This window comes from Neodiprion lecontei, chromosome 1, assembly GCF_021901455.1.
Source record: "Neodiprion lecontei isolate iyNeoLeco1 chromosome 1, iyNeoLeco1.1, whole genome shotgun sequence".
In the NCBI taxonomy this organism is placed as follows: Eukaryota; Metazoa; Arthropoda; class Insecta; order Hymenoptera; family Diprionidae; genus Neodiprion; species Neodiprion lecontei.
Genome location: NC_060260.1, coordinates 39,933,416 through 39,947,681, shown reverse-complemented (window position 1 = coordinate 39,947,681; position 14,266 = coordinate 39,933,416). Strand labels below are relative to the sequence as shown.

Sequence of the window (14,266 nt, the reverse complement as noted above, 5' to 3'; positions counted from 1 at the left end):
TCCGTCGTTAATTTTTCGAATTTACCAGTTTTTCAAATTTATATCTTCAACAGAATTTCAATGTTGTCAACAAACTTCACTAACTTGTCGCAGCAAGAATTCCATTGCTTCTAACTGGTACAAGCCCACCGAGACCCTAAATTTGGGAAAAAGTGAATCCAAGGCAAATTGACGTATAAGAGCGGGGTTTCTTTAATATAACGAGACAATTTGGATCATACATTTTCATTCAATATCCTGAATTACCAATCTTATGGTAATTGCATACACAAGATATGAATTTTTATTTAATGCGTTTCACTGATATGAATATTATTTGTACAATGTATAAGCAATTTGTATGCCGCTTATTTAATAATCATTGCTTCGTATTACAATACTGCTGAAACTCCGCTTTATTTGATTCAACACAACAGACATGAGTTCTGAACGTCGAATTCAGAGGAATGATTCTGAATGTTTTGGTAAATATTACGCGATTTGTACTCACATTCACGCTAGTTCTGTAAAACGCTATGTAACTAATAAGTACTTCGTTGTTGGTGTGCATTAGTATCTTACACATATATGTATATTCAGCATATTGTTTCAAATATACGTATGCCGAGGTTTTTGGTGCTGGGTATAATTCGAAAGACTATTGCCATACTTACAGGTGGCGATTACCCATACATGTACTTATATTTCAGAAACAATTCCAAAAACTAGAGTCCTGTAATCAGATCTCGACATATTATTACTTTTGAAACAATATGATACTTTATGTCCAAGAAATGCAGGTACATTGAGAGAGGTCTGTATATATTCACAGAGTCGTTACACAATGCAAGGTATCGAATATTTGTTGGTGAATTATTTACAAAATATGGCAGATGACTATTACAGGCGTCAAGTTCTAGATAGAAACACAAGACATAATTTTGCAAATTGCGTTGTTGCAAAAAAGAGAATTCTTGTTGAAAACTTTGGTCGTAATCATTTGGGTTACATTTGATGCTGTTGGTATAGTGGCTTGTTGTTTGAATATGTAATACAGTTTTAATTTTGTGGAGTTACTGAATTGCCCTGCACTATACGTCCACATTCTTATATAAAGATTTAGGTTTGCTCCCAAATTTGTTACAATAGCAAATCTACGTTTCAAAACAGTCTTCCAAGTGAGCAATGATTGCGTGCTTTGTAAACGCTTGTACATTCCTGGAATGTTCAGTGAAGTGAGGCCCCTGTATCCACAGTGCAAGGCACAGTATAAGGCAGTTGCCTTAAATTACATGAAGGTGTCCGCTTCATCGAATATTCCTGAGATATATATACAAACTGTTGAATCTGGTATCGACGCATTCGCGACATACATGCACATCAAACATTGATAAAAGGCAAATATTTGGCATTAATGGCTGTTTGATAAAAAATATTGCAATAGTTATTTTGACACCTTAAGATTAGTATATTGGTATATTGGTTCACTCTTCTCAATGCTTGAGGTTTGGAGAAGTTGAGGAGTATATCAAGACATTTAACTAAAGGTACTTAATAATTGCTTATTATAAACGTTGCCTGCGTAGCTGGTTATCCAATTCGGCCAACTGATGAAGGAAGCCGTTATTTGGATGTATGTCTCGATTTTTACGAACTGTTCGGATTGCTTCCGAAGCAAGCATTTGTTTTTTAATCATGAGGTATGCAACAACGCACGTCGCACTGCGTGATATACCCATCATGCAGTGAACAAATGCCTTCCCTGAAACCAGATCGATTACATGGATGTACATGGATTAAAATTGATGACCAGTCATTAATAAACAATAGATTGCAGTACCTCCTGTAGACACAGCTTCTTCGATAAATGTTGCTGCTGTATGAAAATATTCATTGATGCAGGTCGAGGATAAATCGGCCAGAGGAAGGCCCATGTACTTTATGTTAGTGTCCTTGTAGTAGTTTGCATCAGTATCGACAAATCCAAAACGTTTGCCTTCAGCGGTATTCAAAACATGCGTTATGTCCAGAATTTTCAGGTACTTTTTATTCTTCGCGGTTGGTCTGCAAATCGGTACATTCATTTTTTCTTAATGCCGTGTATATCAGCAATCATTAAACAAATATTTGAGAGTAATTTTATTTGAAGAATCAGTGACAAAAGTAACTTGAGACAAGAACTGTTAGTTTTAAAAACACTTACGCATCTCCGATATAAATATTGGGATAGACTTCGTCGCAGTCGACGTTTGCTTGAATACGATAGGAACTGTGGTAGTTATCTTGGTCTGTAATTCCAGGCAGCGGCCTAAAATTGGTCCTAGTCTTGTGAATAACCTCGGCCAAGTATTGGCCAGTTGTTTCACCGTCGACCAAGTGTTTCTGAAAGTCCTGCGTTTATGGCGTAAAACAAAAATACATGATATAGGTATAACTTAGTATACATGATTTTCTTTATATACATCACACTCATACTCGTTAGTTAAATTTTCTCATTAAAACAAAAATTCTCTCTTTAATTTAATTTCATATAAGTATAACTGCTGACCAACGATAAACTTCAGAGTTTCGACTACAGTCACCCACCCCCTAAAATCTTATCCTATTATTTGTTAATCTTGAAGGTAAAGGCAGGCAATTACCGTGATTTTTCAAAAAATCGCGAGGACACGTTGTCGACGTGACATTAAATCGTAACAACCGTAAACAGTGATTACTGAAAGTTTGCTCACCCGATCTCTGTCCCGCCACGTGCTCTTCATCTCGTAATTGATTCTCGAATGCTAATAAAAAGTACGCGCGACCTCAATCCTTACCGTCGCCGTTGCATGATGAATCAAATGTTTATTTTTAAATTCGCCTTGCAAAATTTCTAAGCGCCAAAACCTCGGTCGGATTACGCATCCGCACAACAATAACGATTCGACCCGACGCAATTCGCGTCATTTTACACCTCACGAGTTAATGAAGATGTGTTGAGCACGTACCGTCTACAGCCTCGACTTACCCCCCCTGTCATAAATTCCTATTCGCTAATTGTAATCAGACTTATACGTTTAGAACACAATTTGAAACTTACGTCGCCCTTCGGGGAATCTCCACCCTGCGCCATCGTTAAAATAAGCTCTTCTTGTTACCTCGAATGTCGGGATGACGATCACGAACTTGACATACACCTGCACTCTATTCTTTTTTTCTTTTTTTTGCACAATGTACTTCTGACAGCTGTCGGATAACTCGACAGGAACTCAACTTTGCTCAACTTATTCAGGTTAGACTACGTATCCGCGGTCCTTTCAACTGGGGTGACAAGTGGTGACAAGCAGAGTCCTCAACAAGGGATCAAACCATAAGGATAGCTATACGTATTGGAGACTTTATAGATATACGTGAAAGCTCGAAAGATGAAGCTTCTAAATCTTGTTGCGTACTACAGTAAAAGCCTACTCATCTTTGGTAAAAGTACACCTTCGTGCATGTACAACTGAATGTATTTTTCCAGTTTTATCTTTGTGGCAAATAAACTGACATACATACATATTTAATCTTAAGATTAATCTTAACGTAGTAGTACTGCATACGCTATCTTCGTGGTATCTATGTAATTGCAACAAAATTTCCAGTTGCGTTCAAAGATATTTTTTCCAGGAACCTGAGAATCATTTACATCAAAATTAATGGTTTTATTTTTTTTTTTCCAATTAAATCGCCGAAATTATTATTAATGCTTGATTCAAAATCTTGCGGCCAAACTATGATTATAAAATCCGTTTCAAAAAGCAATGAATAAAAAAAATTATGAAAATTGAAAATGGGTTGCTTTTTTCGATGCAGTGTACCCCTGAGTCCTGGGCATCAGGTAGAATGTCATATTGAAGTTAGTAACGTTATTGTAACGATTCATGCTGAAAAAAAAACCGTTATTTCGCGATTTTGGAATTGTCTGAAATTCAGTAAATCTTAATAAAACGAAATACACTACACTAATATTTCGAAAACTTTGTTCCTTAAAAATCATTCTAAAATTAAGGAAATAGTCATTTCTTCCCCAATGTTTCGTTACGATAACGTTACTAACTTCAACCTCGTTGGGTAGATACGTGTTCACGATCATACTCACTGGTCGATTATAAAATTCTCAAGCTGCGAACCTTACCTTTTTCATGTAGGTCTTTAGTTGTGACCATATGATGGGTAAGGGGTCGCATGCTCAGAATTACAGACCAGGTTATTCAAAGAAGGTCGAGGCTCGAGTGAGTTCGAATTTGGAGCAACGTACTGGCCGTGACGTCCGCATCTCCCATTAACATTATCCGAGAAGAGTTCGGTGGAAAAAGCAGAATCGTTGCTACAGCCTTATCGCGTGAATGTTAATGTTAAACCGAGGTTGTGCGAGGTGCTTGCGCTTGCGACATTCAGGCGAACCGAGCCACAAACTTCACGGACGACTGTTACAGGGCATAACCTGCAAATATGGTATTGCAGCTGGGTTGGTGGATACCAGTCGGGAATTTAGAACGGACTCGTCTATCCCCGACAGCGATTCCGTACTCCCGTCACAGGTTCAGGTCGTGATAGCAGGCGCAGGGACAGTTGCAAACTCCGTAGCGTACCATCTTGTACAGAATGGATGGAACGATGTGCTCGTCCTGGAACAAGGCCGGTGCGTTCGATCAGACTTTTGGGTTTCGAGGCGATTAGGAGGGGAATGCAAAATAAATGGAGGCACTACTCCAGTCCCTTAAGTCCTAAAGAACGCATCAACTAGCCGTTGTTCGGCTGTTTCTTTTTTAGCATGAAAGAAGGAAAAATTATCCATTCCCCGTTTCCAGCATGCCCTCCCTTAATTTCTCTCCGACTGTGTCTTGTACACGTTCATTTGACACCACAACGGACACTCTTTCAATTTGTTGATATGCTAAGCTTGTCGTCTATTTCTTGTTTATTGATAAAAAAAACAAAGATCAAACAAGTACATTCAAATACTAAATTTATCAGGGTCGGCGGTGGAACTTCTCACTTTGGCTCTGGAACGCTTGGCTTGTTCAAGCCGATAGCTCATCGCAATATAATAATGTACAGCTTAAAATTATACCGACAATTGCACGAAATGGGATTTGACATCGGCATGAAAGAGTGTGGGAGTGTTAATCTTGCTCAAACTAAGGATAGAATGATTGCACTGAAGAGAAGAATAGCTTATAATGTTCCAACAGGCTTGCACTGCGAGGTGAGTTTCTGCGTTACACTTCACTGTTGCTGAGCTATCGATTAACAAATCTGTATGCTTAGCTTCTTGGCAAGGAAGAGCTAAAGAAGCTACATCCTTATTTACACGTTGATGATTTGGAAGGAGCCGTCTGGGTGCCTGAGGACGCTGTTGCAGATTCCAGTGCCATATGCCATGCCTTGGCAAAGCTTGCAAAACAGGGTGGAGTTCGCTACAAAGAGGATTGTCGTATTGAGGAAGTCTTCACTGAAAATGGGGCTGTCAAAAGTCTCACAACAGCACAAGGCAATATTGTTTGCGAATATTTCATAAACTGTGCAGGAATGGTAAGAATTTTAACGGAACACAATGATGCACCTTTTAGAACAGAAGTATTTTATTTATTTTTTTTTGTTTTATTTAATTTCGTTATCGTTCCTGTACCTAAATTTTGTGGCAGCAAGGAAATTGGCAATGCTTTTGTGCTGCAGCTTGGTATGCAGAGAAATTAATCAATACTTGCCTGTTAAAATCTAGTAATCAAATAATATGTCTCATTGTCAGTGGGCGAGAGAGTTGGGCTTGCGGTGTAATCCTCCTGTGAGAATTCCTGCGTATCCAGCAGAACATTTTTACGCAGTCACCCCATCTTTGGTGCCAGAATTAAGTTCCCATCTGCCATGCGTACGAGACTTTGACTCACATTCGTATGCTCGTCAATGGCAAGGTAATGAAAATCGTACAAATTATACCAACTATTTGTGGAGAATACGTGTAAAAGCTAGATAAATCGAATTTAGAAAAAGAAATGTCTAATTATTTCCATCAGTCTATTAATTCATACAGAGCTGCAGATATTATACTTTCTATGGTTTTCAAAACCCGTAGTTCTGATCAAGTACGTTATGTTTGCGTGCAGTTTATTTATTTTTCAAGCTTCGATTTTCATTTATAATATAACGGTCAACAGCAATCACTTTTTTTTAATACCTTTTCAATATTTTTTTTAAACTACTTTTTGCAAGATCCAATGAATTCATTACTAATATTCAACTGCTTGAGGTCATCATAGGCCGGATTTATGCTTCTTAGCCAACGATCATCGTGTTATTTTGTAAGTAGGTGGTCTAATGGTTGGCTGGTTTGAACGAGAAGCAAAACCAGCCTTTGGCAAGGAAGGAAAGGTTCCTGTTAAGGACTGGCATCGCCATTTAAAGGATGACCCGCAACACTGGAGACCACTCTGGGAAAGAGCAAAGCACCGTTTGCCTATATTGAGAGAAATGGGAGACCCTACGATTTACAACTCTCCCGACAACTTTACTCCAGACGGCCGTTGGATTCTTGGAGAAAGTCCAGAGGTGAAAAATTATTTCGTCGCTGTTGGTATGAGTGGAAATCCATTGCAGGGTAAGCAATTTACGCAAAAAACCAAAATTCTAACAAAGCAATAAAAAAATTTGCACATCGAGCGAAAACCAATTAGACATTCATTTTTTTTTCTTGAAGGTGCTGGAGGTATTGGAAAAGCGGTTGCTGAATGGATGATGAAAGGCGAACCTGCCCAAGAGTTACTTCCATTTAATGTACAAAGGTTCTTGGATTTGCATAACAACAAGCAGTACCTGCAACAAAGAATTAAAGAAGTAGTTGGTCGCCACTATGCCATATTATATCCGCACCAGTGCGAGTACAAGTATGCTCGGAAGTTACGCTGCTCACCTTTATACTCAGTGTTAGAAGAACAGGGTGCAGTATTTGGCATAAAGATGGCGTATGAAAGACCCCTTTACTTTGATTCAACTTATCGAAGTAAGCAATTCGATCGACCACAAAACCTAAGCGTTGCTCATTTTCATCCAACTTTTACAAAGAGACTTAGTACTCTAGTCGCACATCACAATTCACTGCGTTTCTCTGTTGTGTTAAAATTTTTTTGCTGTAACACTTTACGGACGATGGCAAATTAATTTTCAGCTTTTCCCCAATTTAGTGTTGACATTCAAAGGGTTCTTCATCCACATTCCGTTAACTTTTAATCTTAAGACAGGATGCTTAAGATTGTATTGCTTGTTTTAATTCGGGAGGATTTCGTTCAATTTCATTTAGATGCATCGAGATGATGCTTGAATGATATGGAATCACACTGTTTTTAAGGATGGTAAAATTGGTTAAATGCCAATTTGATGTTTATTTATGTTTTCAGGAGGTAATAAAAAACCTGAAATGCCTCCGGGCAGTTTCTACAAACCAAAATTCTTTGATTTCATGAAAGAAGAATTTCACGCTTGTCGTGAAGGTGTCGGAATAATCGACATGAGCTCGTTTTCTAAAATCGAAATTAAGGTAAGAGTCAAGTTGTGAAAATTCTGTTCGATAGGGTAATATTTCATCTGTAAAATCTTAAACGATTGAATGGTGAGATTATTGAAAGTAACGCAGGCGATTGAATAGGTAAAAGTCAATGAATAACATCGACCATTTTCTTTATTAGTCAACGCATGCCGACACAAGGCGTAGGGCTTATGGTTCATTTGTTGACGATGGGGTATGATATATCTAGCACTTAATTTTTATAAAGGCATTAATATCAGCTTACTCGTAACTTCAATTAACATTGTATAGATGTAAATACACAAATTGTAGCTTTAGTGAAAAGATCAGGCTCCTGCACATATGTATTTTTGAAATACTACGCAAAATGTTGTGTCGTCAAACCTACCGTAGGTCTACAACTATAGAGAGAGCAAATAGTTCGCTGTGGTTGGTTCTGGGGTTTCAGAATATCACCGTCTATGCTTGTATATTGATGATTCATAATTATATCTAGACCACAAACCTGCCAATCGGTCTCATGCTTTGGATGATAATATATATGCCTGTTTGATAGAATTCTGAAGACTAGAATTGGCCATGCAACACATGAATAATATGCTTCAACTACCTTTGTATAAAGTATTCTCAACGGATTTAAAGTATTTATACATACTGTTTGTGTGTACGTTATTCACAGTTTATGCTGTATGCAATTAAAATGGTTACTAAAAAATTCTTACTCTAGCTATAGACTAATAAAATAAAAATATGGGTATTATGCACATGTCCTTTAACTAAAAGTTTGGCTATAAATGTTGGAAGGTACCTGTATCTTGGATCGTTGGCTCTAATAGTAAGTTTGAAATGTAACAGTCAAGTCGCTCCGAAGTTGTCAACTATCTGCAGCTGTTATGCTCGAATGATGCAAACATACCTGTAGGCACCATAGCTCATACAGGAATGCAAAATGAGAGGGGCGGCTACGAAAATGATTGTATGCTAGTACGCCAGATGGATAACAGTTTTTTCATGGTTTCCCCTACATCGCAACAAACACGCATCTATCAATGGATGTCCAGGTAAGACCTGTAGATGTCATGCTACGAATAAATATATTTCAAAGATTTTTCCAAACATTTATCTTTCACCGATTATCAATCAGGGTGACTAAAATATTTGACTATTAATCCAAACGCCTATAATTTTCTAGATCTTATGTTTTTCTATTCCTCACAAATATAACGTTTTGATGATAAGAATATTTATTTCAATTGCCCACAGACATTTACCTGCTGATCGTTCTGTGGGTTTAAATGACGTCACTTCCAAATATACCGTAATCAATATTGTCGGTCCAAAAGCAACTGAATTACTCTCAGAGTTATCCAATTCTGACATCAACCTCTCTCCATTTACGCACAAGGTAACGTCAACGTGCCAACCATTTTTTCCAGATCCACAGATCAATGCTGCGCAAATCATGTGATAAAGATCTGATATTTTCCAATCTTCTTGCAGAAGGTAAACGTTGGGTATGCGTCTGATGTGATGGTGATGGCATTTACGCATACAGGAGAGCCTGGCTATTGCCTGTACATCCCGTCCGAATATGCCTTGCATGTGTATGCGAGATTGATGGCGACTGGGAAAGACTACGGAGTCCGCAATGTGGGAGTACTAACGCAACGTTTCATGCGAATAGAAAGATTTATTCCGTTCTGGGCTGAAGAACTGAGCCCGCATGTAACTCCTTACGAAGCTGGAAACGGATACAGCGTTAAATTAGACGTGAGTTGTACCGCAGAGTTTGTTTTCGAACTGTTGTAACTTTAAAATTTTATCGAGTGCGAATCGATATCTATATTTTTTTTTCAAAACAGAAGGAATACTTTATCGGCAAATATGCGCTTCAGCATCAAAAAGAACAAGGAGTGAGAAAACGATTGGTACTTTTTGTCTTGGGTGGTCAGCTTGATCCAAATAAAGATGTTTGGCCATGGGGTGGCGAACCTCTATATCGTGACGATAGATACGTAGGAACAGTCACATCGGCAGGGTATGATTTTCATCTTCATATAGTGAAATATGTATACACGTATTGTTATAGCATACAGGAATGTGTTTACTAGGGATAAGAGTGAAATCCACAATGTCTCAACATTGCAAATAGTGATTAACAAAATATCTGAATTAAAACAGGTATGGATTTGCAACCGATAAACTTATTTGCCTGGGTTTTATTGGGTTACCTGGTCACAGGCACGAATGCGATGATCGAGGTCCAATAACAACAGAGTTCATAATGGATCCAAATGCTAGGTATGAAGTCGATATCGCAGGACGAAGATTCCCTGCTAAGCCACATGTGCATCCATTGTCTGCGCCAGCTCTCAACAAAGTAAACAAAAAGTACACACCCACACCAGTTCTCACATGTGGAAGCGACATTTTGCTTTAAAGACCACGTATACAATAAGTCTGGCAACTATTTCTTGGAGGATAGAATTTCTATTGAGTGCGTTTTGTTATGGGTGGTAATCCCGTGCTTGTACGTATAAGCCGAAAAGAATATTTACGTGTGAGTTTACCTGTGTAAATTATATATTGTTATTAATGCATACGCAACTGTTGTAACGCAAATCCCAGGCTAAAGTCTGAATTCAGTATTTTGAAGGGGATTTTTCTCGACCGTGTGAGATATATGCAGGAAGTTTTCTTGGTGTCAAAAGAAAAACGGTCAAAAAGAAGAAAAATATGTGAATTAATGTTTCGGCCCTAATGATAATAATAAGCTGGATAATCATAGCTTTGTTAAATTATCAGTAGATGAGAATATTTTTTCAACATACATGAAAAGAACAAGGCAGCGTTTAAATTATATGAAATGTCATTTGTAAATAGTATTTATTTCTCCAGCTGTCAATAAAAAGTTGTAAGCTGATAGAGCGACTGGCTCGCTTAATCGATGTTAATTATGATACTCAATGTATTTTATTTAATAAACATTTTCACATCACATGACACGTATATATAGCAGCTTTATTTTCGTATCTATGCAGTGTCAGGTTTTAGCTCAATAAGCTTATACACTTATCATTTTGAGGAAACTTCATAAAGCTGAACAACTTGATTTTTTCAAACATCACTGGAAATATTCTTTTCACAGATATTCTGAATTCATATTAAAACATCGCTTCAATAAAATTCCCTGAATTTCGTTCATATCTTGTAGCGTAATCCTCTGTCTATATATGAACAGTAGCGAAAAAGCTATGGGTTATTCCATGCCAACTCGACCAATAATTTTTCCTCACCATTTTTTACTTGCTTCTGGATTCTTTATACAATTCTCCGATCTCAAAAAAGCTCTCCAGAATTTTTTCGAATTTTTTGCCTAATTTCAACCAGTTTCAAAAATAACATTGAGATGTTTAAAATCTGCCAATTTTTAGACAGGTTTGCTTAATCATTAAAAATTCCCGGTTGTAGGACGAAATGTGTATAAATACTGGAGTGGTTTTTTGTCATTCTAGAATCGTATAAAAAATCTTGCAGCAAATAAAAAATGGCGAGGGAAAATCATAGGTCGAGTTGACATGGAATGCCCCCTATACATTCCTTTGTCAATGTACCGTTAACTGCTATTTATATTCGAACTTAATATTAGAAGCTTATATTGTACAAAGTTTGCCGGATAGTCCTGGTCTCTTATTGTTAGCTGTTTGTTCACCACACAATACATCTTGTCCTTTTGTTTTTTGTGAAGTCTTACGTTGTTCGTTTACGTTCCGTGATTATCAAGAGTCAGCCGTAAAGAGAAAAATGACAGAAGCCATTTGCCTGTTACTTTATTCATAGAAATTTTTTTTATTATTTTGAACAATCGATATCTCAACGAATTGTGCCAATTAAGCTTACCTAAACTTAGTTAGATTACTTGCTGTTAGTAATGGATTGAGTTTTACGTGTATAAAGAATATGTATAAGGCAATTTATAATTAAGAGTTATAATAATTCATTAGTTTATGAAGCATTAACCCTATGTACAGAAACGCTACAAACCTTAGAACTTGAATGGTTAAATTTATAATCTTTCTCCTGTTTTAATTTTTTTATATTATGATAATTTTATAATGGCGTTTTGGGCTCACCCGCACGCAACACCTTTCTCCTCGTTTCCAGTTGAAAGCTATCTGGTTGAAAAAAAATTAATTACTCGAGGTAACATTTACTATTTGTGTCATGCTTTAGTAGAACTCATTCGATTTGGCTACTTTCTTTATTACCAATTAACAATGACAGAGCCAAGTAAAACAGAATTACACGTCAGAATTTAGACGGATGTAGGGGTGTAGAATATACCCATCTTCGACTCACTAATTTCCTACACCACCCAGAATAATAATTCTTACTTTATCCAGAGCATTTCTTGTTATACGAAGCATTTATTTCCTCCAATAATTTTTTCTCACCATTTTTGTGTCCTACTTTGTGTACACAGTATGGTCCTAATTTCTTTACGAGGCCCACGCTTCCAATTCCTTTAGATCGTCGTCGACTTCTTCGGCTTTGGCTTCTGGAAAAAATGAAGAGGTATCATCAGAAATTGAGAAAACAAACACTTTTAACAATGCTCGTACGATCTGTATAGACAGTCACATATTGGTTGGAAATATTTTTTGGATTCTTCACTCAGCGTTTGGATGAGTGCCAGACTTTGTTCTAGGCTAAGGAAAATCGTACTTGAACGAGCTTTGGCAGGAGCAGCAGGCACTGATGTAGCAGGAACGGCTGGTAGTTCGGTAGGAGTTCCAATTCCGCCGACTCCAAGCAGCTCTTTGTCCAATTCCTCTTGTTCGAGTTCCTCGAGTTCCTTTGCCAATTCGTCTTCATCCACATCTTGGCCAAAGGCAACCGGGTTTGAGATTGCGTCGGAAATTTCACGTGCAACATCTTGTTGCTCCGCTATGTCATCCATCATGTCGTGAACTTGGTCAACATCCCTGAAATCAAGAGTTTTATCTCAGACTTACAATTGTGACTGAATTTGGCTTACAAAAGCCTATTAAAGCTGAACGAATGTTTTGCCTAGAATTACAGGATACTTATACTAAAATTTTGGATGGATAATTTTTAAACGCTATCTTCCAGTCTGAAAAGCAAACCCACAGGGTTTTAACAATACTCAAGTGTAACCTGAAGGCCTTAGGAATACTTCAACTGAACTAATGTGGGTATCGCAGAGCAGAGGAGAAAATGAATGGTAATACAGGCTTCGATAAAATGACTAAAAAAATTGAGCTAGTTAAGATCCAGGAAGAATAAGCAATGTCCTAAAGCTATACGATCGGTGTGACTAACATGTGTTGGTGGGCAGCCTTTAGAGCAGCCGCGGCACTGTTCATGGTGGTTAGAACCGCTGTGTTGGTATTAGCACCCTCCAGCGCCTCTCTCTGCATTTCAATTGTCGACAACGTTCCATCAATTTGCAACAATTGTTTCTCATAGCGCTTCTTTCTCTTCAGTGCCTGAATCGCAGCTAAAAATTGATTTAGACAGTTACAACTTATAGACAAATTGTAAGTAAGAAAACAGCTGCGCCGCTCGTCAGGGTTGACCTTCATAGTCAATACAATCTACATTTGGTACATTGTTAATAACGGTAAAAACAAGTTTCAGTTGTTTATAAAAATGTCGCTGATAGAACGCTTTTGCATCGGTTTTGAAACCTTAATTAACTCTGATTACTGGCAGTTGACAGCGTTATAATGACAGCTGATGTGTCGTTGAAAAATTTCAAGGTTGCTTCCAATCCTACGGGGACAAGTAATTCGGCCGTATTGGGTACCTCGTTTGTTCGCAGTTCCGTTCTTTCTGGCCGTTTGTTTTTCAATGTCGATCTTCTTCTCGAGGAAATCTTGTTTTTTCATTAGCATTTCTTCGGTCTCCCTGAGTTTCTGGATCGCCTCGGCCGTTGAAGGAGCAGTGGGCTCCTTCTTACCGCCAAACACTTTGCTAAAAAAGCTCATTTTTCCAACCTCTAGTTAGCAGAAGCTAGTTCTTCTCAATATTTCATACGATTTAAACCAATCCAACACGAAGAGTCACTTTAATTTCCACGACGGATCAGTCACCGTGCCCCTGATGTCCCGAACACACAATCGCCATGATCCCCTCTACCTGCGTCATGACTCATCGCACGCATCACGTCAATGCATGTCCAAATTACAAGTCTATGAAGTCCAATGTCTCTAATAAATGGGAAATCTTCATCCAATCGGCTGCTTTTCAAATTTCTTTAGCAATCGTTGCATGTGTCCCATGAGCTATCATCGCAAGGGTAAATTTGGGGATTCTGTAGGGCAGTATTCTTCATTCTCTACCATATCTGTAAGAGATACGCGTACGTATGTTTTTGACAACAGCAATAGACAATAGATTGGCATCATCCAATCGGATAACAGAGAAGATATCAGAGTTTTCGCGACATATGAAAGAGAGTCAGCTCTGGGCAATTTTGGTGAGTTGTTGAATAAAGGAGGAAATTGGGTCAAGTATTCGTCGGTAATTTGCGTATATTTGCAGTGATTGTCGGTAAGCGAAGACGATGCTCGGGACATTTTCTATAACTTCATGCTGCAATCGCATGTGGCGCTCTGCTCTGCTGTTCAATTTTTATAACAAACAAATGCTCACATGGTCGGTTCTCTAGTAGCTAATTTAACACGGCTCGGTCGTTTGAAATTTCGACTCTCCTAAAAT

General features: G+C 38.0%; 3 protein-coding genes across 12 annotated transcripts; 1 reads left to right on the top strand and 2 right to left on the bottom strand.

The window, feature by feature from the left end:
• Positions 1–168: 168 nt before the first annotated feature.
• LOC107217214 (dual specificity protein phosphatase 3) lies at positions 169–4,159 on the bottom strand. Of its 5 annotated transcripts, none has more exons than XM_046741562.1 (4): positions 4,136–4,159; positions 2,183–2,370; positions 1,820–2,043; positions 169–1,741 (listed from the first exon to the last, which is right to left on the bottom strand). In XM_046741562.1, the coding sequence occupies exons 1-4, from the start codon at positions 4,142–4,144 to the stop codon at positions 1,545–1,547; spliced, it is 618 nt and encodes a 205-aa protein (XP_046597518.1). In that variant the 5' UTR covers positions 4,145–4,159; the 3' UTR covers positions 169–1,544. The 5 variants fall into 5 exon arrangements, with proteins under 5 accessions (XP_046597518.1, XP_046597504.1, XP_015510115.2 ...); XM_046741548.1 differs by lacking the exon at positions 4,136–4,159 and adding an exon at positions 3,059–3,667 and having other exon boundaries at positions 2,183–2,361; XM_015654629.2 differs by lacking the exon at positions 4,136–4,159 and adding an exon at positions 3,059–3,664.
• A 77-nt stretch (positions 4,160–4,236) lies between these two features.
• LOC107217210 (pyruvate dehydrogenase phosphatase regulatory subunit, mitochondrial) lies at positions 4,237–10,853 on the top strand. Of its 5 annotated transcripts, XM_046741400.1 has the most exons (14): positions 4,237–4,365; positions 4,437–4,642; positions 4,978–5,209; positions 5,272–5,535; positions 5,753–5,915; positions 6,308–6,598; positions 6,698–7,000; positions 7,395–7,534; positions 7,683–7,736; positions 8,378–8,583; positions 8,786–8,927; positions 9,023–9,292; positions 9,385–9,560; positions 9,704–10,853. In XM_046741400.1, exons 3-14 carry the CDS (start codon positions 5,054–5,056, stop codon positions 9,960–9,962), a joined length of 2,424 nt encoding a protein of 807 aa, XP_046597356.1. In that variant the 5' UTR covers positions 4,237–4,365; positions 4,437–4,642; positions 4,978–5,053; the 3' UTR covers positions 9,963–10,853. The 5 variants fall into 5 exon arrangements, with proteins under 5 accessions (XP_046597356.1, XP_015510110.2, XP_015510109.2 ...); XM_015654624.2 differs by having other exon boundaries at positions 4,347–4,642; positions 6,311–6,598; XM_015654623.2 differs by having other exon boundaries at positions 4,347–4,642.
• Positions 10,392–13,882, bottom strand: LOC107217217 (charged multivesicular body protein 4b). Of its 2 annotated transcripts, none has more exons than XM_015654635.2 (5): positions 13,353–13,882; positions 12,866–13,043; positions 12,248–12,507; positions 11,977–12,080; positions 10,392–11,693 (listed from the first exon to the last, which is right to left on the bottom strand). In XM_015654635.2, exons 1-4 carry the CDS (start codon positions 13,531–13,533, stop codon positions 12,022–12,024), a joined length of 678 nt encoding a protein of 225 aa, XP_015510121.1. In that variant the 5' UTR covers positions 13,534–13,882; the 3' UTR covers positions 10,392–11,693; positions 11,977–12,021. The 2 variants fall into 2 exon arrangements, with proteins under 2 accessions (XP_015510121.1, XP_015510120.1); XM_015654634.2 differs by having other exon boundaries at positions 10,392–11,697; positions 13,353–13,880.
• Positions 13,883–14,266: the final 384 nt, after the last annotated feature.